Source organism: Equus asinus, chromosome 28, assembly GCF_041296235.1.
Source record: "Equus asinus isolate D_3611 breed Donkey chromosome 28, EquAss-T2T_v2, whole genome shotgun sequence".
In the NCBI taxonomy this organism is placed as follows: Eukaryota; Metazoa; Chordata; class Mammalia; order Perissodactyla; family Equidae; genus Equus; species Equus asinus.
In genome coordinates, this window is record NC_091817.1 from 40588640 (window position 1) to 40615432 (window position 26793).

General features: G+C 39.3%; 1 protein-coding gene across 4 annotated transcripts in view; it reads right to left on the bottom strand.

Annotated features, from left to right (window-relative positions):
- The window catches only part of ADAMTS18 (ADAM metallopeptidase with thrombospondin type 1 motif 18), a 126025-nt gene that overhangs the window by 9868 nt on the left and 89364 nt on the right, over window positions 1-26793 (bottom strand). For 3 of the 4 annotated variants that reach the window (XM_070500798.1, XM_014844305.3, XM_070500797.1), the window contains 6 exons: window positions 24979-25109; window positions 24052-24175; window positions 23068-23312; window positions 8392-8533; window positions 6058-6184; window positions 2495-2699 (listed from right to left, as the gene is read on the bottom strand). In XM_070500798.1, coding sequence (XP_070356899.1) covers window positions 2495-2699; window positions 6058-6184; window positions 8392-8533; window positions 23068-23312; window positions 24052-24175; window positions 24979-25109 — 974 coding nt within the window. The remainder of the gene's footprint in view (window positions 1-2494; window positions 2700-6057; window positions 6185-8391; window positions 8534-23067; window positions 23313-24051; window positions 24176-24978; window positions 25110-26793) is intronic. The other variant, XM_070500796.1, reaches the window with a different exon arrangement.

Genomic DNA, 26793 nt, shown 5'->3' on the forward strand with positions numbered 1-26793 from the left:
ACAGTTTGGAAAGTGGTCCGTGGCCTATTCATTGGTGTAACCATGTGTCTCTCTCTGGCACAAGGCAGAGTCTATCTGGGCGCTTGGGTCAAAAGGATTATTAGTGCTTCTAAGAAGGAGAATTATAGCAGAAGTATATGCACATGTCTAACAGCAACAGGCTGTGACATCAACAAAATGGGCTACGGGCGTCCAGTTCCTGCCCCTAACCTGTGCCATCTCTGGGCTGGGCATTGTGCTAACTATGGGGGAAAAGTCCATGACACTCATCAAATGTTGGTGGATACCTTTGCGTGGTGGGCGAATCACTTCTTGAATCATGCTCTTATCTTCTTGACCTTCACAAGAACTCTGTGAAACACACAGGGCAGCAAAAATCTCCTTGCTCTCCGATGAGTTGTGAAAAACTTGCCAAAGTCACTTAGAAGACTTTGGCTCCAGGCTGGGGTTTGCCCTCAAGGGATGCGTCCGTGTCCTGTTGTCCCCCCCGCCCTGCCCCGGTCTTTACAGTTTTGCTTTCTCTCTGAGGAGCCATAGGAGATGTGGCCCCTCTGGCCTGGGCTCTGTCAGTGTGCTAACATCTGGGGCTCAGTTCCAAGCCTGCACAGGGGACCAAGGTGAATTCTCATTCTTCACATCCTTAAGGGAGATGGAGGTAGGATGATGATATTATCATAATTAGCAAACCACAGCAGAGAACACGTATATACTGCCTTCCATGTGATGATGAATTTTAGCATATACCAGAGCCTGTATCACCCAACCCTCTAACCACCCCAAGAGATAGTTGCTATTTTCCCATCTTACAGAAGAGGCATCTAAGAATCAGAGAGCTGAGGTGTCTTGATCAAGATCAATCAAAGCTGTCAAGGAGTAGAGATGGACAGACAGATCTGTCTGATGTCAGACCATGGTTACGCCCACGAAACACATCGTCACTCAGTCACATTCAAAATTTCTAAATGGTTAGTCCTCATTCAAGAGAATTCTTATTTTATGTTTGCATTTTTTTTTAAGAATGGTGAATTTTTTTTATTGCTTTCCAAGAGGTGTCCAGAGACATGGTCCCTAACGGAAGAACAGGCTGTGTAACAAATTCTGAAGGACATCTTTCGTATTAGCCATGAACAAGTTCTCAAAAGGACACACTTCGTTTTAGTAGTCAAATAAAGAAATAAAAGAGAAAATTAAAAACGAAAAAGAAATAAAATACTCTCTTAAAATATTTCCATGTGAAATTTGGAGTAAGCTGCTTTTCAGGAGGTCCCATTTGAACCTCCCCAGTCCCTCATTTCCTTTTTCTGTGCTCCATTCATATTTGGCTGAATCAGTCCTTCGAAATCTCCTTTTGTAAATTATAACTCCTAACTGCAAAGAAAAAGACCAGCCTCAACACTATGTACTGCTTAGATTTACCCTCTGCTACAAATGAACACTCTCCCTTATTCTAAAGGACACCTAAGCATGCTCAAAGATATTCTTTCCCATTCTCAGATCCTTATACCCCTAACGGATATAGTTGCAACATTAAAAAAATCACATAATATCCTCTCATTAAAAAAAAAGGCTTATTCTAAACTCTCTCGGGGATGTGGTGGTGCTTGCTAAGCCTATGAAAATTCAACATGCTCTAGGATATCATGTGCCCGAAACGTGGCCAGGCGCTGCTACCTGGCTTCATAGCTCGGGCGATGAAAGCCCTGCATTTTTTAAAATTATTCCCTAAAATTGGCTTGCCATGCATGGTTTATCAGAGACTGGGCTATCATCGAGTTCTCACCCTCGACACATTTTGGACCAGATAATCCTTTATTTTGGGGAGCTGTCCTGTGCATTGTAGGATGTTTATCTCTACTAACTAGAAGCCAGTAGCACCATCCTTCCACATTATGACAATCAAAAATGTCTCCAGACGTTGCCAAATGCCCCCTGGGGGGCAAACTCACCCCCAGTTGAGAATCTCTGAGTTGGGAATGACAGGGAGCACAATGCCTCTTCCAATTTTATAATTTTGTACCTTTCCCTGGGAGTTTGTGACGATAGCAAAATTTATACCCAACTCCTCTCCGTATTCTTTGAACCCCACCTCTTTCCATTGAAGTAAGAGTTAAATCTCCTTTCTACGCCTCACTCTTTGTATTATTTTCCATCTGCTTTGGAGAATTCAGTAGCCAGTTTCGTGTGCCAATCCTCCACCATTCAAATCCTGTCTGGCTGTGCTCACCAGTCTAGCCTAAATAGCCCCCTCACTCTAACTTCTGGACCTCTAAGGAAGAGTCTAAGCTGTCATACAGAGGTTCCCAAACTTCAGGTTGCATAAGAATCACTAAAAATGCTCATTAAAAATGCCCCATCACATTAACTCAGTGTCATTCCCATGAAGATATCCAGCTGAGACCCCCCCCCCTTGGGGAGCAAAGACACCACCTCTATTTTTGCTACCTTCTTTTTCCATGGGGAACGAGACCACTGACTCCAAGACTTTCCCACTCACCTGAGACCAGGGCCCAAGGCTCCACTCTGGAGGGCAGGCGTCGTTGTTGCAGACTTGAACCTGAGTAGGTGTGCTCACTGGGCAGAGAGAATGCAACACTGCTTCCTCCTTCTGGAAGGGCTTCTTCTGGACACACTGGATCTTTCGGCTTTGCTGGCCCCCTGCACATGACCTGCTGCACACACTCCATTCGCCTGGCTTCCAACTTTCAGTGAAAAACAAAATTACTTCCAATGAAGCTGAGACTTTGGAGCACCACGTCCAAAGCAGTTACTGTGAAAGATTAACCACTTGATGAAGGCCTTAGGTCAATTTTAGAACCAATAAGAGTGATTCCTACTAATTATTCTTTCATAGATGTTGAAACCTACACTAATGTGGTCCAGTTGTATGGATCACATTTAATCACCGCACCGTTCTGGGGAAAAATGCATTCCTGCCCTCTGCAGGGGAAGAAACTTGTGCCATTTGGAAATCTGAGCAATTTATCCATTCAGCCAAATTTATTGGGATCCTACCCTGTGCCAGGGACTCTCCTAGGCATTAGGGCTGGAAAAATGAATGAAGCAATGTTCTTTCCATTAAGGAGCCTACAAGACAGTGAAGAGGTGGATATGTGAACAAATAAAGACAATACTTTCAGATAATTGCCACAATAGAAGTTAATACAAAGTACAATAATAAGACTAACTCAAGAGAGATCAATGAGAGAGAGAAGTGTGTGTGCAAGCATGCACATACGTGCATGTGCAGGAAAGAGGGGCACGTTCAGAGATCTTTCAGAGAATATTTCTAAATAGCTCCTCCAACTTCTTTTCTGGTTAGTCTTAAAATTTACTGATGGGTTAAAGATATAAGTTGCGTTCTTTATTTAAAGATTGCCAGATCACTTTTTTCAGTTATCTGAGACTTGTTTTATTGAAGGGTGATCAACTACTAATAAAACTATTAATCCTTTTCAACAACTACTTTTGATTAATTGAAATTCTATGATTTGAAGACCTAGCATAAAAAAGATCCACCAGATATGATCATTATACACTTCGGTCATAGCAGCAATGTCTAAAATTGACCTTGATTTACAAATAGTCTAAGTACCATCTTAAGAAATAAAACATCACTAAGACCAAATATGTGTTTGTTACACCTGTGTGTTTCTATCACCTCTCCCGGTCCTATAATTTTTCCTTTAATGTCCCTCACAAGTCTAATGTGTGAAGTTAAAGACCTTTAGTCTGGAGAATTTAGTGCACAAGTTCTAGGATTATATGTATTCTAAAACATTGCATAATCCATATTATCTTATTTAAAGAAAGATGACATAATTTCTTATGTTTATACCATCATTTGTATCTTATAACAAGATGCAAAGAAAATATACGTTACTATGAAATTATTAGTTTCAACATTAGCCTATAAAAATGGCATTTTTGTCTACCAAATTCAAGTTCCTTTCCCTTATGTGGCAAATAGGATGAGTTTGTAAAACTATCAGAAAGAGCATAACACAAATAGACTTTCTTCTTGCTAAGGGAGATTATCCCTGAGCTAATGTCTGTTGCCAATCTTCTTTTTTTTTTTTTAATGTGAGCTGCCACCACAGCGTGGCCACTAACAGACAAGTGGTATGACTCCACGCTCAGGAACTGAATCCAGGCCACCAAAGTAGAGCATGCAGAACGTTAATCACTGGGCCATCAGGGCTGGCCCTCGACTTTTTGCATGACATGCATGGCTCTCTGCACTTGGGCCCCAGGCTCACTTTCCACCTCAGCATTCCGTCTCAACCCTTCCCTCAGAGCCCAGACTCCTACACTGTCCATTTTCTCCCTTACTGCTTTTGTATACATAACTCTTTATAGCATGTATCTCACTGCATCTTAATTATTTCTTTACACATCCATCTCTTCCATTCAGTTGTGGGTTCACTGATGGCAGGAACTACAAGCTATTCATCTCCACATCCAAGTTCTCAGCTCAGAGCTGGCATACAATAAGGATATATGACATGATTGTTATTTGGGAAAATAATGGAGTTAAATCAGACGAACTCCCTTGTCCTTATAACTTTAATAGTCTAAGCCCTTATTTCTAGTATCTCCCTCAGGAAGAACAGATCCTGAAAGCCCCCATTATGTCAACAGAAAATACTGAGATATGAATAATAGAGCGCAGGGAAGGAAGGGAGCAAGAGATCCTGCCCATTGCACCAATCCAAGTGTGAAGAGTCATTACAAGGGCCTGTTCTGCATTTAAATAGCCAGTAAACATGTTACTGCACAGAATGTCATTTCTACATGTAGTCCTCAGGCAAGTTCTGGAGTTTGGCATGACCTCAGCTCTCCCCTCCTTTTCGTGGATGTACATATGAATGGGATCCCTTTGTTCACTTGGCAGAGATCACCAATGATGGTAAGGAGGCATAAAATAAGAAAACATCAGCTTGCCATCCAAGCCTACGTGTACTGACAAACCCTCCATGTACAGGTACACACACACACCCATCTAAAGGAGAGATTACCCCATAAAGGTCAATAACACTGTCAGGTAATCACGTCTTACAGCCGCTGGATATTTCTTAGAACCAGATACTTCTTAGCAAAAGAGGAAAATCCCTGGAAGCCCTCCAAATTTCTTTCTCCTTTTTGTGTTCAGGATACAGCTGGTTCCAGATTCTAAGAGAAAAACTAGGTTGACAATTGGGCATAGGGGATTGGCAGAGAGCTGAAGCCCCAAACAATTATGACAAACACACTATTTACAAGGAAAAAATATATGTATGCATATAAAAGGATTGTGCAATGTAATTGCATCACCACAAAGCAAACACTACTTATTAAGATGATCTGAAACATTAGTGAAGACAACATTGCTTTAGAAGAAACTCTGTCAATTTTATATAAATACATTTGGCAGAAGATAAATCACACAAGAAGAGACTCCATTTGGCTGGGAAGATTACTCAAAATTAGGGTTCAAACAATAGTGTGAGTAAAGTCAATCCAAAAATGAACCCACTGAGCTCCCCAGACTGTACCCTCATCAGAAGTGGATGACCACTTGCCTTCTACCCCTTTCTTTTTATTTTGTGTCTTGCTACTGTGTAATTTGCATTTGGGGTTTCACGGTCTGCTTAGTATTATGATTTTTAAATTCTTGGAAGACTATATAAAAGTTAGGCACACAACCACATGTAAATTTAACTAATACAGGATTCTGTGTTATTTAAATCTGTGATTGGTTTAGTTCAGAGAAGAGGGGTCTGTAGGCAAAGGTTAAAAAAAAAAAAAAGACATCTTTAGGCCTTTTTATCCCAAAGTAAAGTCAAAGCCAGAGTCAAATGAGTGTCTACAGCAAATTTGAGTTTTCAAGTTATATATCTTAACCTCAACTATCTTCTTCTTTCTTCTATTACTTTTCCTTGGGGGTAGGGGGGCGGGCATTCTATCTGTCTTTGAATTACTTTTGCTTGGAAGCACTGACAGTGGCTTTAAGTATCTCCTATCAACAATACAGGCAGACAAGTACAAATCTAACCAGAAAGACATTTCCAGATGACTTACTAGGCAGGGCAGGAGAAAGCATTGCATATTTTGGGTTCAGTTGCTGGCTTGGTTCTTGCATTACAGAATGAGGAATTGACTTGAGTATTCTGATCTCGTAAGCAAACAGCCTTTACACTTATGTAACCTAGCGAGACATCAAAAGTTACAAAGTGAAAATTACAGATAACCAATTCAATTTAGTTTCCAAGTTTAGCTTCCGATTTACCAGGGTTCTGATATTTTATTGAAGATACAGAATCTATATAGTTTGTGAAAACACCTCCTTCTGATAAAATCTGCAACTAATTTGAATCTCATTTTCCCCTGAGATAATTTTCATATTTTAATAATTTTAACGTGTAGCTTCTTAGTTTTCAAGACTGCTGTGGGTTCTAGAACCACACAGTGATAAATACAACCTTTTGCAAACACAGCAGCTGTAAAGGGCAACATCCCACAAGCTTTAACTCACGGTGTACACATCTAATGGAAAATGTTCTTCAAAGAAAAGCCATTGGTGAAGTGTGTGTAGAAATGCTAAGATTCTGCTTTTCCGTGAAGTATCTTCTACTTCCATAAGAGTATGACGCATATAGAAACAAAAAGTTGAACTCACTGAATATGTATTCATACCTGTCAGCTAGGACTCTGGTCGTTTGTCTATTTTAGTGGCACGCCACTGGCCTTGCTTTCAATGTTCGTTTCAGGACTTCTCATCAGAGGCATACATTGTTTTGTGAATAACTATATTTGTCAGCTTCCCAAATAGGAAGGCTGCCTCCTCTTTCAATTGTGTTTATTTATATTTACATGGTACTTTTCCTTAAAATGGAATCTGAGAAACAATGAAAAGTCACTCCTGCTATAATGATTAGGTTGAACTAGGCTTGCTTTCAGGAGGCGCTTATCAAAACCACACTGAGATTCCCTAAAGTTAAGAGTTTACTGCTGGACAACTTATTCATTTGGACTCTTCTTGTCAGACGCCTGGTACACACCATGGACTGTGACTCATGGGAAGGGACTGCTGAATCAAGGCAAGGGCAATCCCACAGTGCACTTCTCCAGCATCCTCCCCTTGGTTGGGTTTATTCCCTGTGAATGGAAAATGGGTAGAATCTCTCTCCTTCCCGAGAAACTGGGCTCTCCCTGGAATACCAGGAAGTTACTGCAAATGCTCTCCAAGAACATTTGACATATGAAAAACTGCTTATGCTCTAGGACTTAGTGAAAAAGAGTGTAAAGATATGTCTATAGCATGGTTCCTGTTCTGTAAAAAAAGAATGCAAAATGATACCTTTGCCAAGTGTCTGAGTATGTCAAACATGTTTTTATGTTTGCATAAGAAAACAATAGAATGACATAGACAAAGTATTGACATTGACTATTGCTGATAGAGAATTATGGGAGATTATTTTTCTTATAGCATATTGCCTTAAAAATGTTTATCAGTAAAAATGAATACATTTTTAATACATTTTAATTATTTTAAAACAGAAGTATTTCCTCATATTTTGTTAATTAGCATAGGCTCCTGAAGAATAGGCCTTACAGATATAAGAATTTCTTCATTTTCTACATTTCTGTCCTGTCTTTGGTTCTAAGATGCCCCATTTTGCTGAGGGTGCTCTGAAAATGAGGAAATGGCTGACCAACCTTCATGCTCTGGTTTCATGGACCTATTTATGGACTTTCATTCTTCTTCCCAAAGTGACAAGTGTGACAAAGATTAACTTACACACAAATAGGTGATATTTTTGGATCTAAGTAAAATGCCTGCTTCTACTCGCCAGAGGTTGGCTGTTGTTCCTCCTTCCTTTTAAGGGTGATTTCTCAAGATTTAATCCACTTGTCTACCGAGAGAGACTTTGCTGACCTCATCCCCGAGGGGATGGAATGACACAATACCTACATTTCAGAGGACCGTCCTAAGTTCACCTTACATGTGTTCTCACTTGTCTTGGCCCCACCTTCTCTAAGTCCCAGTGGGAGGTTTATAACAACAGAAAAGTCAGGATAGGGAGAAACTAAACTGCAAGCTGGAAATAAAAAATATATAAACATATAGACATATATCCTTATATTGATAAATAAATATATATTTTTCCCCATAAGTTTCAGATGTATAACTTTTGAGTTTTGGTTGTGATTGACTTGAGTTTCATGAGAATTGGTTCTTTCCTACATAGGAAAATTCCCAAATAGTACAATAATATTTACTTTTTACAGTGATGGTTCCCATAAAGGACAGTTCTTTTGTTGCTTATTTGAACTATGCAATTCAAAAAGGCCTGGAGTGAAAGAACCTGTTTTAATAAGAGACTTGGAAGACAGAATTAGGAAATTGACTACCTCCACCACAGGAGACGGAGCAATCGGACTGCACTGTACTCCAGGCGTGGATGTGTCTTTTTGAGGCTGGCTGAGTTCCATTCACGACCTTGGGAAGTGCATACTTCCAAGCTATCCCTGGATTTTTGCCTTGCATCAGAATCTGGCGAGTGTAAGATACAAATCAGAGATCAAGATACAGGTCAGACTCTGGAATTCCAAAAATCTCGCTGAACATTTTAAACACATTTGTATGACATTTTGACCTTAAAGTTGGTTCACATCATTGTTCTCAAGTATGTTTCATGTTGATTTAAAGTTTTCCCATGACGCTTTAGAATGTGTACCTCCATATCATCAAAACTGTGATTTAGATAGATGGTAAATAGGGAAACCTGATTTGACATTTGTCATAAGCCCACAACCCTCAACTCTAGAGATACCCATGAGTAAAATAAAAAATATTTTTTTAACCTTATATTGAAAGAAAGAAGGTAATATTATGAGGTCTCAACCTTCACGATAAACTTGAAAGCCTAGCATGATACTAACACACAGTGATGCCCCACAGATAATGGCTGCAACTCAATCTACAGATATACGCTTGTATGATGTATCCTGGACCACAATTTATAATCCTTCTCCTGGGTGCCAGTAGAAGCTGGACACAAGGGAAGCACTCCAAAATCCTTAGAATACCCCTCTTGGAGTTGCCTATCATCAACTTTAGATTCCTAGCAGGTTTCCACTAGGATTTCCACACAGAATTTGCCCAAAGAGGATGTGTCTGTTAACTGTGTCCCAGGATGAGAAGACAAAAAGAAATATGATCAGAAGTAGGGATTGGTAATATATAAACTGGAATGGATTTAACCTCAGAAGGGCAAAGACTCAGGATAAATCTGATCCTTTCAAGTCTGACTACTTAAATAAGAACAATCAATTCACTGGCACTTCTCAAGTGCCAGGTACCCTGCTGGGCTTTTTCTACGTATTATCTCAAAACACACCTCTAACAACTCTATAATGTAGCTGTCTCCTTTTTCAGTGGAAAAAAACTCAGAAGAACGAACTTGTGCAGGATCACACAGAAGACAAGTGAATGAGCTTAAAATAAAATGTAGGACCTCTAACAAAATGTGGGCAAACACTGCAATGTGTCACTTTGTGTCTGATGTGCGCAAACATTATTTGCCTCCCTTCTCGATGCTCTCTTTCCTTAACTACTACTCTCTTTTTTCTTTCAAGCTCAAAGTAGGGATAAAATAGCTGGTTCTCTCCCACTCCATGAGTCTTGTGGAAAATTCTTTACCACCAGAACTGGGCATTCATGTTCAAGAAGCAAAGCAGATTTCCAGTTAAAAATAGGGATGCCTGGCTCTATCTCTGTCTGGTGGCATCCCACCTCAATTAAACTTGGGTGGATGGCAGCTGTTCAAGGACCTCCATTATACCAGACCACTCCTTAGGATGCTAAAAAATGGTTTCCACTTTGCTATTAGCTTAAATGTTTCCAGGAATATTATGGCTGACTCTAGAGATTCCATAGTGTGGACAACAAAACAAATCTTGGTGCCTCCCAGAAATAACCAAGATGTTAGTAGATGTATCTTTATTACCCTCAATCTCTCCAAAACAAAAACACAAAACACGGCAATTAGTACCATTAAAATGGACAAATGCCAGGGCTGACCCGGTGGCATAGTGGTTAAGTTCGTACGCTCTGCTTTGGGGGCCCAGGGTTCACAGGTGCAGATCCCGGGTATGGACCTACACACCACTCATCAAGCCATGCTGTGGTGGCGTCCTACATACAAAATAGAGGAAGATTGTTACTGATGTTAGCTCAGGGACAATCTTCCTTAAGTAAAAAGAAGATTGGACATGGATGTTCGCTCAGGGCCAATCTTCCTCACTGAAAAAAAAAAGGACAAATGCCAAATTCTCATTAGTCATCAGTGAAAACCTTCTCAAAATCAAGGTCCTAAGGGTCTTTTAGTTCTAAGGATCTTTCTAATCTTTGCTTTTCTTATTTCTTCAGCTATGTCATACAACTCTTCTTGGAATCATGTGTTTGATTATGTTATAACATTTTATACATTTTGAATAAATAGCATGCTTTCCTTATTTGAGATTTTTGCAGCATTTCTGTTAATGTCTTCAGGCGATATTAAGTAAACACAGACACTTTAGAGTTTTATTGACAATCAAACCAGAATTTTGAGAGAAGTTTTACTTTCAGAAGATAATCTTGATGCTCACTGATATTTCAACTCAATTCCTCCTTCAATTAAAGTAGTATCTCAAATGTAACACTCTTGGCTGTTATTTTCTGTGTGTAATAGAAATGCCCAGATCTTGCAGGGGAGAAAATAATGCCGTGCACCACATGTATACGTGTGGCAGTGTAGTATAGGTGAAATGCATGAGAGTTACAGTGAGCTAGGGCTCACCAGGCAGGATGTTACAACACAGAGGAGTTGTGTCATGACATGCACGTAAGGGAGGCAAATTCAAGTGTAAGTGCGCTAGAGAAAGAAATCCATTCACTGATCTCCACTTCCTAGGACCACCCCATTTCCCCTTTCAAATTAGATTCTGACTTCTTTGCCATAGGGAAAGGGATTCCCAAAGGAAGTGCAAGAAAATAAAAAAACCACATTAGTTCTTGCTTTTGGGGTTTCAGGGACTTAACATTTTGGTGATTTAAGTCTACTTTCACCTTTTAGACAGATTGTAGAGCCTAAGTCATACACAGCATGTGGTTTCACTCTAAAATATTTTCAAATGTTGCTGTGAACAGCAGGATGGATTTAAGAAAAAATATTAGACTGTATTAGACTGTGAAGATCAAAGTGCATCACTATGAAACCAACAGAAACAACCAATATGTCAAGTTTGCCCATGCCTCCAGTAAGGCTAGCCATAAATTATCAATGCTACCATCAAGAAGAGAATTTACACAAGCTCCCCCTTGTCAACCTGTTTCTACATTGTACCCACACACTCCTCCCCCCCTTCTGTTAGCCAGGATGCCCTATCTTGGCTCCTGTCTAAATCTAGATTCTTCTCCACCATGCTCCAGATTCCATCTTCTCTCACTGACTTAAGATCATTACTATAATTAACCCCTCTCTCTTGAGCCTTCTTGAAATTTCCCTGGCTACTGGATTATTCCCATCAGCATCCGAACACACTATTATATCTCTCCTCTTAAGAAAATTATCTCCACATATCTCTCTAGCTCATGTCCCATCTCATTACTTCACTTTATAGCAAAAATCCCTCTAAGAGTTACCTTTACTCTCTGTCTCTGCATCTCTCCTCATTTGCCCATGATCCTTCTCTATCAAGCATCCTTTCACACCACATCACTCAAACTGCTCTTTCAAGGGCACCTTGTTACAGCCAATAGTTGATGGGCCTTGTCTTACTCAACCAATCACCGGCACTGCACTGCCTGCTTCCTTTTTTCACCACCTGAAACCCATTCTCTCAGTTCTTTTCCTGCCTCACTGACTTCCATTCCTAGTCTCTTCTGCTGAATCCTCAGTATCTCCTAACTATTCAATGTCAAAGTGACCTCAAACCTCTTGACCTCGTCTCTTGTTTATCTATATTCACTCCTCTGGGTGATCTCATCCAGTCCTGTGGTTTTAAATGCAATCCACATGCTGACCATTCCAAAATTCATGACTCTACACCAGCACTTTCCAATAGAACTTTCTGCAATGATGATAACGTATTATAATTCTGTGTTGTTCCACATGGTAGCCACAAGCCACATGTGGCTATTGAGCACTAGTATACTAGTGTGATTGAAGAGTAATACTTTCTATTTAATTTAAATCTAAACTTAAATAACCACATGTGAATTAGTGGCTACCATTGGACAGCACAGCTGTCAATGAAACCCATCCTCCGGCCTCCATATTCACATATTCAACTGCCTACTGGGATCTCTACTTTAACGTTTAAAAGGTATATCAAGGTCCAACAGTGAACTTGTGGTTTTCTTTCCTGTCTCCTGAAGGGCTGTTCATCCCAATCTCATAAAATGGCAACCCAACCCTTCCAATTGTTTAGGCCAAAATAAACAGTTGGAGCACCCTGATCTCCTTTGTTTTTCTCACACCCCACATCGACCTGATCAGGAAGTGATATTACCTTCACTTTCAATATACCTCAAATCTGACCACATCTCAACTTGTGTTACTATTGCTGCTTCGCTGTCTAAGCTCCCATCCTGTCTTCTGATTTCCATGATCATGGTCTCCAGGGATGGGAAGAAGCCATATTCTCTAGAGGAGGAGATGAGACAGGTCCACACATAAAAATAACACATGACAGTTACTTAAGAGGTTAAAAACAAAGTGCCATACAACCTGCAAGGGGAAATTGGGAAAAATTTCTGTGAAATTGGGAGAGAAGAATCCTATGACCCTAAAGAAGCTTTGCACCTGTCACTTAATTAATAAAGTATCGTGGTGATGATTTCAGCAGAGAACCCATAAAACAACAAAAGAGAATTTGCCTTCTTGGAGGATTTCTATTCCCCCAAAAGGAACAAACTTTTATATTGAGTTTTCCACCTCCCTTCCTTCATAGTTGAAACAAAAATATGTAAAGATCCTCTGAAAAAATTCTTGAGCTGAAAGTAAAAACAGCAGTAAATAGAATAGTTAATAGCAAGACGGCGACTAATCCATTCATATTATCAAAGTAATAAGATGTTTACTTATCCAGCCAAGGCAAGAAGAGAAATAACTTATACGATTTACTGTAAATGTTCACAGCATTATGCAACTTTAAATTACTAACTCATAAGATACATAGTAGCTGGTTATTGTTGTATTACTATTATATTTTTATAGCCAATGGCATATAGGACATATTGTTCCTATTTTGTTTGTTGAACATATTAATGCATTCAATGGATGTATAAATGAATGACTCTCAACTTTAAAAAATTAAATGACTCAATGCTTGACTATAATGTCTATGGAGCTATAAATTCACATGCAGAGTTGTATGTGTAATCACGTAGCCTAAAAGACAATATTTGTATAAACCAGCAGAAAGCTGACTTAAGAATTTATTTTAACATCAGCTCACAAAGCCCTCTTAAAAATAGTAATTATTTAAATAAATAGACACCAAAGCCAAATATCTAAAAGAGGAGTATCTGCCAATTATTTTATTTGCTTGTCAAGGATAATTAAGGCATTCTCTGTTCCTTTCTTTATCCTGTATTGAGGGAAAAAGGGACTAAGAACAGAATAAACAGCAGTCATTCTCATTTCTTACTGTTTGATGCTGGCAAATAGTCAATCCTCTGGAAATAAACCATCCATCTGGCTAATAGAATCTCTGGCAGCCCCTCCTTCACCCCTGTTCTCAAAAAAGAGTAGACTTTGTTCAAAAAAAAATATCTTACCTTCAGGAATGGCTACCTAATTTGTGGGGCCCAGTACAAAATAAAAATGCAAGGCCTCTTGTTTAAAAAAAATGAAGAATTTCAAGCTGGAGACAGCAGAGCGTTAAACCAAACATAGGGCCCTTCTGAGCATGCGGTCCTGTGTGACTTTGCAGAAGCCAACCCTGCCCAACTGTGAGCTTGAAGTTTCCTCACCTGATTCTGTTTTAAGACACAACTTAAAATTTCCCCAATTTTAAATGACCCTGTAGCCTAATAAGACTTTGTTCGCTCTTCCTAGGTAGAGACTGTAGCCCCCAATTTTCTGGGCTTGTTTCTACCTACGTACCTCAGTTCGACCATGACCATCATCTCGAGCACAGTCTGTTCCCACGGGAGCTGGGAAGCAGGAGCATCCTGGGATGATGTGTGATAACCACATAGCTAAGATTCTAACTGCCTCTGTGAATGCTGAGGAACACGTCTGGGACAATACCCAATTTGAAAATGATAATTCCCATCATTCAGGTCTATCTTAAAACACTTTCAGTGACTTTGTTAAGAGCAATCGGTAACTTTTTTCAGCACTAGTGGAGAAGACAAACGCCCTACAGGTCATGGGGATGCCACATCCCTCCCCCGCCCCCAACCGCGGCATAACATCGTAACACACCTGCTCTGAACCATCCCGCGCTGCACGTCAGACTGTACAGCCGAGCTGTTAAACGTACAAATTTGCAAAGACCGCCAGTGATTCAGTCTACCTAATTGGACTTAGTCCAGAGAATTTTCCAGCCAACTGGCATTGGGTCTCTAATTTACAGCTGGCAAGCAACGTCCTTAAATGCTTCCAGGTCCTCAGTAGAACTGCTTAATGTCTACCTTGAACACACGAACCACCTGACTTCAGACACAACACTCAGCAGCTTTGACCGCAGGGTGCAGAGTTATAAAATTTACAGCTTCTTAAGTTGGAAAACCACAGACAGGGTTGGACTCTACCAACTGCCCTCTGAAGGAGGGGGATGCAGTTTTTGCTTGGGGCACACCAAGTTAAAACAAAGGACACACTGAGTAATCTTGGGGGAAAAGCTTTCTTTCTTTTGCTCCCACTTTTAATTTTTAATATCAAAACTATAAATGCTTTCAACTAACTTTGTATTTGTTTCATCATTTAAGGCTTTTTTTTCTCTTTTAAAGAAGTTGTTCTAATTCTCCCATGGAAATTAAAGAGTTATGGACAGCCTTTAAAAGACTGGCTTTTTATTTTATGCTAGGAAGCTTGTTTCTTGCCTTCGATAATGTATTTGATTGCTTTAAAAATAATAATAGCAATACTGATTGTGCTTACTGTATGCCCGGCAAAACATTGAACATGTATTATTTCATTTAAAGTTGATAACAATATTATGAGGAAGGCGCAGGGCTATCAATATCCCAACACTGTAGATGAATAAACCAATACACAGGGTCATATTGCTAATAAGTAGCAACACTGGGACTCAAGTCTCTGACATTGTCCGACTCCAACATTTGACCTCTTAACTCTTGGGAAACTGCCCCTCCAGCTCTGAGATACAATGTCTGGGATTCTAATTTAAAATTCTAAAAACTGGATGAAGTGTTGAAAAGGTTTTGTCACTAGGACTCAATAGCATGCCATAACATTTACATTGCGCGACTGGTTTCAAACTTGAAAATTCTGTTTCTTGAGCATGCTAATATCTGCTGTAAGCATCCAGGCTTTCTAATCTCCTCAATCCATTTCCCCCTGCATTTATTTACTTATTTAAATGTTTCATTGAACCATTGTTTTAACAACTGAAATACGATATGCTTTATAGATTGGCCCTTCCCAATAAATTGCAAATTGCACCCTATGTTATACGTTGACTAATTCAAGGAAAGGATAGTTTTGTGGTGGGAATTCAAGTTTTTGTAAGTTCCCGTGATCTTTGGAAGGCTTGTGATATTAAAAATCAGCCGGTTGCCTTTGCCTTCTTGTTTGCTCCAAAGCTTGAAGAACATGACCAGGTATCATCATTGCTATTATGTGTGAATGAGTTGGATGTGACAAGAGACAGCAAGAAATACCCTGATCAGGGCCTCGGAAACGCATCTATTAGGCAGCTTCAAAGGTGTGGGCTGACACGTTGAACCTCGACTACAGTTCTAATTCAACTCACCAGCATTCCTCTGAGAAACAGTGTTCTCTGACCTGTCACCAAAGTATTTGCCGTGAATTAACTGGAGGCCTGCACTTCAAATAGCAAATGGCAACCTAGACAAATGATGTGGCATCACAAAATCACCTCTGAATTGTCCTTTGGAGTCTGTGTTTTTGATCATCTGTTCTGAATTAATTCTCCATTACTTCTTTGCCTCTTTTGTGTTCTGTGTCTTCACTCAGGCCAGGCTACTTGGCTAATCTCCTTTCCCTTACACCGATTGTATCTCAAGGCACATCTTTACTCATTTCAGCCCCTTTCCCTTGGGGAGAATTCAGACAGCAGGGTCAACAAGGAAGGAGGGAGATGAGAAGGTAACACTCCATCTGCGGTGCTCACACACTGTCATCTCATTGATCAATGTGCCCGTCCACCTGGTCCCCCGCCACCCCATCATCTCCTTTTGCCAAAGAGTGGAGGAAGTTGTTTATTATAGTAATTTTCTTTAGATGTCTTTTTCTGCCTTGAAACTAGCTGTGGTTAACCTATTTCTCACTTTCTGTCATCACAAAGGCTGCTGCACTTTTCAGCTTCAGGATTCTCCCTTGGTATACAATTAAATAGGAATGGACTTTCAAAGAGTCGAACACCCCCCTGTGCTGCTTAACGTAGAGGAAAAAAATCCTTAACATAAAGGAGAGCTTTTATTTTTAAGACTTTTCTAAAAAGGAATGCTGTAAAAACACAGATGATCATATTTCAGTCTCAGAACAGCAACCTGTGTTATCATGTCATCCTGAATCACTGGTTATCAGACAGAGATGAAGTTACTTTATAATGAAACACTCATGATGAATTTCCTCATCTACCCTCCAACTGCATGACAGTTTGATAGAGAACATGACTCATTCACTGCTGTGTGTGTGTGTGTGTGTGTGAGCGAGCGAGACAGAGACAGACGGAGAAAGAGAGAATGAGGGAGGGGAATGGCAGAAAGAGAGGGACAATGAGAGAGAGGGGAAAAAAAGAGGAAGGAGAGAGAGAGAAAGAGAAAGATAGGAAGAGAGGGAGAGATCATGAGCTAGCAAAAAAGTTAATCTGCAGTCACTTCTAAAGCATGTGTCATCTCCAAGTTGACTCCCTAGCTAAGCATTAAAAAAAAAAAAAGTTTTTGTGTTTTAAATTTTTATTGTCAAGGCCTCCTAAAATTATGTGTCAAACAGGGCCTTTGCACTGTGTTTAAACAAGGAACAAAGTCAGTAACCTTAAATTACCTACATTTCAATTTCAAAATGGAAAAACCATTATGTTTTCAGCCATGCACAAAAAGCCTAGCATATATATGTCTACTTCAGATTACATGATTATTTTTCAACAAGGACGTGTGTAAATGTCAACTCTGATCTTCAATTTTCACATTTCTACCACTTTGGAATTTAACTTCTTACACAACACACACTCACTAAATTTAGCTATGTGGGGTGCAGAAGTAACATAGGTTTAGTTTTTCTTGATGTTCCTAAACCTAATAAAATAAATATAATGTGGTGGTCTAAACATAATATCCTAAAGACTATTGAAATATAAGCTGACTTTTAAATCTTTCAGATGACTAACAAGTACACTAGCTCAATGGGAAACTCCTTAGACTTTATGCCAGACTTACGTTGTGGGGAATAAGTTGAATAAAAGAAATGTGGAAATTATCCAGTTTTATAATGACTGTATCTGTAGTGATCTCAGAATGTGTATGATTGCCAAACCAATATTGATTTCTTTTTGTGCTGGGGTGTGTGTATGTATGAGTAGTTTTTCCCTGGGTAATGCAGAAATATAATACAGAGTTGTGAAAACTAGCAACTTTTCTCCAAGTCATTTATATGTATGTGTAGGTACTTCAAAATAAAAATTTGACTGATGGACTTAAATAATGCCTAAAAAATTTAAGACCTAAGACAATCACATAAATCTTTGATTACCCTTAGGTATTTCCTTGGCCACCGAGAAAATCAACGGGGCCAGAACTATTTAAGTTGACATCCACCTGTTGCAAATGTTGAAACATGTAGAGTTGAGGTTCCAAGGAAAATGAATGTTTGTAACGGAGACTGCATTTTAAAATTGGACAGCCTCATGACTCAGAGATAAAAGTGAAGGTGTGTTTTCCATTTAGTTTCTACTGAGCTTCCCTATGAAGACATTCTATAAAGCTCTGACATATAAAAATAACCAGAAGCAGAAGACACTTTTATTTGGTGTCAAGCCACGCACTTATTTCTTGGGGTTAACTGACAGCAGTCAGTTATTCCCAGGATTGTTTTACCCTGCTTTGTACTAGAGAACACCCAGAAATAAGTGACAAGAGCTTGTAACCCACCACCCTATGAGGGCAAGCTGCTGCTCTCCCAGATTAAGGTAAATCTACTGTGGACTAAATTGTCAGCAACTTCTTACGTGTAAATGATTCACTTTGGGAAAGGCAAGCATTTTAGGAAGCATATTATTCCTCAAGTGCAATTTAGGAGATCAAATTTCAATACTTTAAATGCTTCTCTCTGTACTCTGTACAGTTCTAACACTAGTCCGAAGAGATGATGAAATCCAGTGGTTTTTAAAATGTGCCCTGCAGAAGTCTAGGCCTCTGGAGAACTTCAGATCACAACTGTGGTTTGGGACAGAAGGGCTGAAACAGTGGGAGGAGCAGGCTGGCCACTGGGCCTGTCGCTCCTGACTTTGGTCAGAAAAGTTCTCCTTTCGATTGCTTTATCTTTGCCTCCATGCAGGATTTTTCAATTTGGAAAGAAGATTCTACTCTTTACTTGAATAAATGAATCTTACTATGGGATGTCATTTATTCAATAAATTTTTTTTGAGCGTCTACAATGTCCCATGTATTATGCCAGTTTTGGAAGTTATAAAGATGAGTAGGTCATCTTTCTGCTAGTGTAGGGTTTCAGGTGCTAGAGATGTGCTTCAGGACAGTGCTAGAGGATGTAGTGGAAGACATTAGTTTAGCCCGGGGAAGTCATTTTGCAAATGAGAAAATTGGGACCCAGGTAGTTTAAGTGATTCATGCAAAGTGACATAAGGAGTGGAAGAGCAACCCACAGTGCCAACTATTTATACAGATGCTCCCTGTTCTAACCCACGTTGCTTCCAAAAAGAATGGGATCCACACACTAAACTCTCTCTTTACATTCTTTAAAGATCTGAGGCTTGAACGTTTGGTGACATGATTTATGACTTAACCATTTGTATATCTCCAATGCCTAGTGCAGGGCTGAGCAGTGAATGGGCACCCAGCACATGTTTGTTTAAATTTTTTACCAGACATGGAGAGGAAGTGAACAGACGAAAATTGCTTTGAAGGTAGTTACCTAAATCAATACATACTAAGATGGTTAAAGATAACTGGCTAAGATATTGGAAGGATCTGATGAATATGTATAAATGAGAGAAGAGGAGGGACATTATCCTCATGATGACATCCTCATGTGTTTTAGCAAACATACCCTTCTGTTGAATTTTACGCTATAATAAGACCTTAGTGAACATGCTGTAATTTTATGTGGCCAAGAGAGAAAGTGCTTTCTTTCATAGACTTATACTTTCTGTGGATGGAACGGCATTTTTCATTTTGGTAGGTTCCCACACTTCGATTTCAGCATCCCACAGGATTGTAAAACACATTCAACATTTTTATATTGGAGTGAACATATTTTTGGCTCCAAAAGTATTCATTTTGGTTCAATACATAGTTGTATGGAAAGGCATATGAACTTTATTTAACTTCCTTTAAAGAATACAGTCATAGACTTCTTGGATACTGATATATAGTCCAGTTCTGGAAAAATATAACTTATTGCTTATTGTCATTTTAACTTTTTTGAAATCACTGTGTTCTATCAATTTAGGAGAAGTACGGGCACCTGATGAAAACTGACCTGAAATTTGATGATGTTCTCCTGAGAGCAATAAAATATAAATATTAGAGTCATTAACCTAAATTCCTTTAAAAGATAAAATAAGCATAATACTAGGTTACTGGATTTTATTTTTTTTTTTAGGTCCTATTTGCAAGTTTTGAACAAAACCGTAACTCCTTTAAAAATACAAGCAAGCCATGTCCAATAATTCACGCAAGGCTCTCCCCAGACTGTTTTCAGACAGGTCACATTCCTAGGACATTAATTTAAGCTTTCATTGATTCTATAAGGGGAATGAGGGGCTCTGTAAAACAATGGCTAAGCGAATGTGACCTTACTCTATTGTGGCGAAATTATGATTCGTATTAACAGACATATTGATATAGTTCTTATTTCTATTTATGTAGTAGAAAAACTTACTTTAAAAAATATATTATACATATCCAATGGAACCTTGGGAAGCCTTAATATTTTTATAATTTTATTTAGATCTATCCAATATTTCCCCTTACATTTTAATTGTTTTTCTCAAGGAGCTCTCTGTATTTGCAAGGAGATGGATGAAACTGACCAACTTTGGAGGGTCCATCAGCCACTGAGGCTGCCCTTCCATTTCTCAAAAATAGCTCCTAAACATGAGGAAAAATTGTGGCCCTGGGGAACAATCCAAAGATTTAGTTTTAGCACTAAATAATGTCGGTGAATAAGAGATGAAGCTGTGCTTAGATGAGGCAAAGCACAAATAAGAATTCTGAGTTTGAGGCTGGTATCATGTTCAGCAACAATGTGTCAATTATCTGGTTAATTTCATCAAAACAGACAGTGCCAGGGGATATTTCAGGTTCTAAAGATGAAAGTAAGAAGAAACTCTGTTATTCTGCTTTGCCCTTTCCATCATTTCTTGTCTCCTTCTTTGTTGTGGTTTTCCTGCAGATAATATATGTTTAACAGCAAACCTTAAGTCATGAACAGAACTGTGAAAACCTACTGGAATAGTTTCGTGTTTATGAACAAAACGAGAGAGAAACAACAACAACAAAAATGGCTGCTCATCGTGAAGTAGTAAAACCTGTATTCCCCATCAGCAACGATTCACACTCTGTTCTGACCGCCCATGGCAGACCCTGTGAGAGGCAGCTGGCCCCACTTCCCCATCCAGGTCATTTTTCAGCCACGGAACTTGGTTTGTGCACGTTTGCTTAGAGGTGGATCAAAGGCCTCTTGGTGAAACTGATGCAGCCATGTTGCTCTAAAACTGATACCTTGCAAGCTAAATACACCTCTCTAAAGAAAATACACTTTTTCTGAAGAAAGGGGAAAGATGTTTGCTGTTCAGATGCTTGACAGAAAAGAAACAGAACATATACATTAAAGGAAAAGTTGGGGGAAAAAAATCGAGATCTTTAACTGGAGAGTTCAATTTCTATGAATTAGGTTTAATTAAAGTGTAATTGCAGGGGCTGGATTTATTGCTGAGCTCAGAACAATCCTAACTTTAGTCCAACTCGATTGAGGTTCCTGTTCTCATCCTCTGAAATGAAAACCCTGGAAGAGTTGGAAGAATCTTTCCTTGCGACAGCTTCTCTCAGCATAAGTGAAGTGAAATCTTTGAAGGATCTTCTATCACACAGACAGAGGTGATAGGACCTAGTATCTCAAGTTCACAAGGTAATGGGAAGTCAACTCCCACGGTCAAGGTCTAAGGCCCAGGTGTAAACTCAAATATCTACTGGGGCCAGAAATTCCTTTTTCTTAAGAAATGTCAAAATCTATATTTTTATAAGAAATCACCTGATATTAAGCCATTGATCCATTTTGTTTTAATATGATGAAGATTTGGGAGCTGGATTTTGTCTGTGGTCACCAGTTTGCTAACTATGGTTTGAGGTTTAGATTTAAAAATATATGTGATATGCTCAGAAGACAAAATGATGATAATAGTCACAAACATTACACACCAAATACTCTGTAAGCATTGAGCTTATCCTAAATTATCCTTCCGATAGCGCTAATAGTTAGCCAGTATTGTTCGCCCATTTTTACAAATGTGGACATTAAGTGAAACAGAGGCTAAGAAATTTGCCCAAGTTACAGAGCTAGTTAGGAGTCTGTACTTCTAACCATACTAAGTGTACAACACATAACTCAGAACCCAAAGTTACACATAGTCATATTTTAACTGTCTTCCACTCATCTTCCTTAGTAAATGTTAAAGACTAGGGCCTCAAATAAAAAAATAATAGTTGAATTAAGCTTATGTTTCCTTTACTTGAGAAGAGCAGAGCAGCATGACTAGACTGTGTGGAGATATCATACTCCTAGGTGGAAAGATCTGGACTCCAGCTCAGCTCTGCTTTTCTCCTAGCTGTGTGATTTGGGCAAATCTCTTAACCTTTCTTCACACTTCTTTGCTTATTTTTCTGGCAAGTCAGTGAGGTAGGTTTTCCATCCCAATTTTGTAGGTGAGAAGTCGAAGCTCAAAATGACTAACGTGAGTGCCTGGTCACATAAATCCTTAGTAAGTGGGAGCCAGCGTGACTTCTCCACGATCTGAAGCAAATCACTTGCCTCTGAAAGTCAGTGATCAGCCCCATTTTACAAACTGGAAAAAGCAAACTCAGAGACATTATGAGAACCAAAGAAAATGTACACATGATAATTGTCTGGCAGAGTCATGTTGGCTCTTTTTATTATCGCCATCATTACCCATGAACTTTTTTCTTTTCTTACCTCTAAGGAAACAATGACCCACAGAATTAAGGTGGTTTGCTACAAGTAAAGCTTCCTTGAAGTTCATGTTCTTTCTACTGTATCACTGCCTCCTAGGCCACTCGACCTCTGTGGTGAAGAGCTATAATGGACCATCCAAATGGCAGGCATAGACAACCTAGAAGAATGCCCGAAGTACTCCTCCTACACTCCTTAGCATTCCTGACAGTCTAGTCTAACAGTGAAAGGTTGGCATCTAAACATGAAAATCAACGCATTCTCTTAGAGACCCATTGGATTCCTGCTTTCTTCCCAAAGATGGAGTCGTTATCTTTTCCCCTTTGCACTTTGAAATTTAGTCAACTAGGAAACAAATTTGAATGAGAAGGATTGGAGTTCTTTAAGCTGGCTCAAATTGGGGTCATCACTAGAAATTTAGCAAGAGGCATTGAGAACTGAATGAACAGAAGGGGCTTACTTCAAAGACCAGTGTCTCATTTGTGGGTCCTGGCGCATACAGACGTTCCGGGCGGTTGAAGGCCCGCTGGTATTCAAACACGGTCCCAGCAAAGGGGAACTCCCCAGGCCAGTCGATGCTCCAGCCCCCTGTGAGGTAATACTTTTGACTGAGGCTTCGGACTGCGAGGTAACTGGAGGATATCTGTAGTTCCTGGATTTCAATGCTTCGGGCCCCCGCTGGAATGATGACAACTGGATAATATTCTAAAGAATAAAGAGAACACAACATTTTTGCTTTCCACATTGTGCACGGAGAAAGGTGACCAGAAATGCCCAGAGACATGTAATGTCTATTTTTATAGAGTTGGGTTTTAGAATCATTAACTGACATTCATTTCTACTCTTGTGAAGTGAAAATGATCAATTATTTCATTTTCCAAGTGGTAGGAACACCAGAGAGAGAGAGAGAAGATGTACATGCCTTTCCCAAGCATGCGGGTGTGGACAGAAAACACTCTTCTCCTTTCCAGAGCAACAAAGGCCACAAAACTCAAGAAAGCTTTTTATTTTTAATCTACCTGGAAGAAATGCAAAGCCATGTATTCTCAACAGCAATATTCAGAGAAGTTTAATTTTACTCAAGATGTTTAGACAATTACTCCAAATATTCACCTAACGTGAGTGTGGATCATTTAAGTTTCATGATAAGTTCTTTGTTTAACAAATGTACATGGGGCGTATGACAGCCTGGGCAGCATATTAAAACTGCAAAGAAGAAAGACATTTTTAAATATATATCTCTGAGCCGTATGTCCTGGTGAGACTCCTCACACTGTGAAACCATCTATCCTCTGGTGCTCTTGCACAAGTGTCAAAAACCATCATCTTCCATGTGTCAGGTGAGTTAGTAAAAGGCTCGACCATACTTAGCATGACTCAAACTCGTTCAGTGGCAAAGGGTGTGTCCCACTAGTGATGGCAATGAACCAGCAGCATCTCGTACCATTCGCTTTGTGCTGGTTGAGGTACAGGCCTTTATAAAACTTGCAAGTTGAATTATCACCTTTGCAGACACCACATGCATCCAGGACTGCTTTCGAGCCAAGTTCATGATCGCACCCCACTGGCTGTGACCAAAAAATAAATTAACAAGTGAGAAAATGGAAGATCATAGAAGCCAATGGCTAAGACTAACTGAAAGGTACCTGGTTTTCCGTAGTTACAGGACATTAGGAAGGTAGCACAGCTTTCTGGTTAAACGTACAGTCTCAGGTTCAACTGACTAGGGGTTCAAATCCTTCCTCTGCCATTTCTAGATGCATGATTAGGCAAGTTATGTAACTATCTAAGGCTTAGACTTCATCTGTAAAAAACCCACCATTGCTAATGGCAGGTGCGCTTATTCTAGCCAGGTCTACCACTGACACATCAAAATGCTGGACAGCATGCAAACACACACACTCTTAAAAGATCAAAGAGTTCACAACAAAGTTAAAATAAAAGGGAAAATGGAAACCCAAAGAGAAAGGGAAACTAATCAGAAATAAATAGTAGCACTATATCAAAACACATCTATGAGGTTCTAATCATACAGTGAATGTACTTAGTGAGCACGCAAGTTTACTGCTATTATTGACATTCTTATTTAATTTTTAGAACTACTGTGTGAAGAGGGATATGTCATCCTCTCCATTTTTATACAAGGGAAAACGAGTGGAAGTGAAACTGAAGAAACTGGATGAGGGTCATGGGGAAAGTAAGGGGAGAATTTGGAGACAGTGCTCACAGCCAACCTGAAAACATCGCCCTTTCTCCCTATGGCACCTGCTCTTGTCCAGACATGGAATCTCTTGCAGCCCTTCTCACAGCATGCGTTTGATACGGGGAAACACAAGGACGACCATACATCCCAAAGCAGAAATGCTCTTACTTCACAAATCCCATCGATGCAGACGTCATTTTTGTGCGGGGAGCAAGGGGTCCCATCTTTCACTTTGCCAGACATTGCAAAAAAAAATTCAAAGTTCTCAGCCTTGCAGTACAGTTTACATCGATCTTCCTCTAGAAGCAAAGAGATCGAGAGAGAGGACACGGTCAAGAGGAAATCATAGGAAAATGACATGACTACCACGGGTGAATGAAATTTATTTAGAAAGCTATCATGGTCAAAATGGAAAATGCTATGCACAGTTTTATGTGTGGTGTGTGTGCATGTACATGCATGAGAGCATATGCATGTGGTTTTTAAAAATATGAATCCCATTTAGCAATGCATATCAAATTGCCCTAATATTAATACATAAGAATTTTATTTCTTTAATCCTTAGTAAAAGCCGCAACTTGTATGATTGGTGGGTTGTGTAGCTGCCCTCCTTGGAGAGTAAATATTTTAGGCTTCACAGGCACTATGATCAGCCATTGACAGTATACAAATGAAGGCGTATTGCTGTGTTCCAATAAAACTTTATTTAATAAAAAACAAAACAGGTCAGATTTGGCCCACAGGAAATAGTTTGCTGACCAGGAAGTAGGACATGGATTACTTTACATATTTTACAGTCTGTTAACAGGAAAAATTTTAGGCACTTTGGAAAAATGGCATATGGTCAATAACGTTTATAAAACATATAAATAATCACATCATGAAAAGGAAAAGGAAGCAGATAAACTAAACCTTCAGGCTAAAAAAAAATGTAACTTTTATTGACCATTAAGTCCCTGAGAAGTTTCTGGCAAAAAGAAAAGAAAAAGTATTTTTCAGGCAAAAAGAAAAAGTATGATATTTATAGAGCTCTTGTTAGCAGAAAGGAGTATTATGCCAATTTCTCAAATAGAAAGAGCTCTTCTTGGCCATAAATTCCAGATGATGTTTCTCACATGAGACCTTATGTAGGTGACACTGTGCGATATCCCTAACAACAGTTTTACAACAAGTCTGTAAACAGTTTGCCAATGGTTCTGCTTCATAAAACCTCTCAATAAAAGACAAAGTCAAAAATGTGAAAGAAGTTCACATGTTATGGTCCAAATATGCCTACACGTGGATAGATTAAAATTTTTTCTCTCACCTAAAAATTTTTTTTAACAGCAGCTTTATTTAACACCCCCTACTTTTTACATATGACATTAGGGAGCTGGAGGACCTATATACCCTCTCTGTTGTCTATCATTCCCAGGAATTAATAAGTTGTGTAAAGTTCAGTTTTTCCAGCACAGATTCCTGGGCAAGTTTACAAACTAGTCCATTAGAAAGAGAAAAAAACCTCATTACCGTAAGTCAAAGACTATCTACATTTATGAATAAAATTCTCCTTGTTCTTCCCAAACTGCATGAATTCACAAGACCTTCAAATCACGGTCAGTCTTTTCTGATTCTAAGTAAGTACCAAAAGGAGCAGAGGGAGGCACAGAGGTCTCCACTTTCCTGTCTCCAACCACTGGGATGCGAGATCCTAAGGCTGGGGTCTCTGTTCTATTCAAAGTACTCTCCTCTGCAACTAGCCATGTGTCCCATGCAGTAAGTGCTCAGTAAGCATCTTTGAGTGAATGAGTGGCATGGCATGCTCCCTACTTAGTAAAAACTGCAGTAAAATTAGTGAAAGAACTTTGAAACCAAAAAACATTTTGCAAGTTATAAAATTTATTTGCTTAACCTTCTCCTCATGTCTTCAAGACAGAACCTATTTAAAGGATGATAACGGAACAGATTCCATAAACACTATATTTGAATGAAAGATGTAATGTG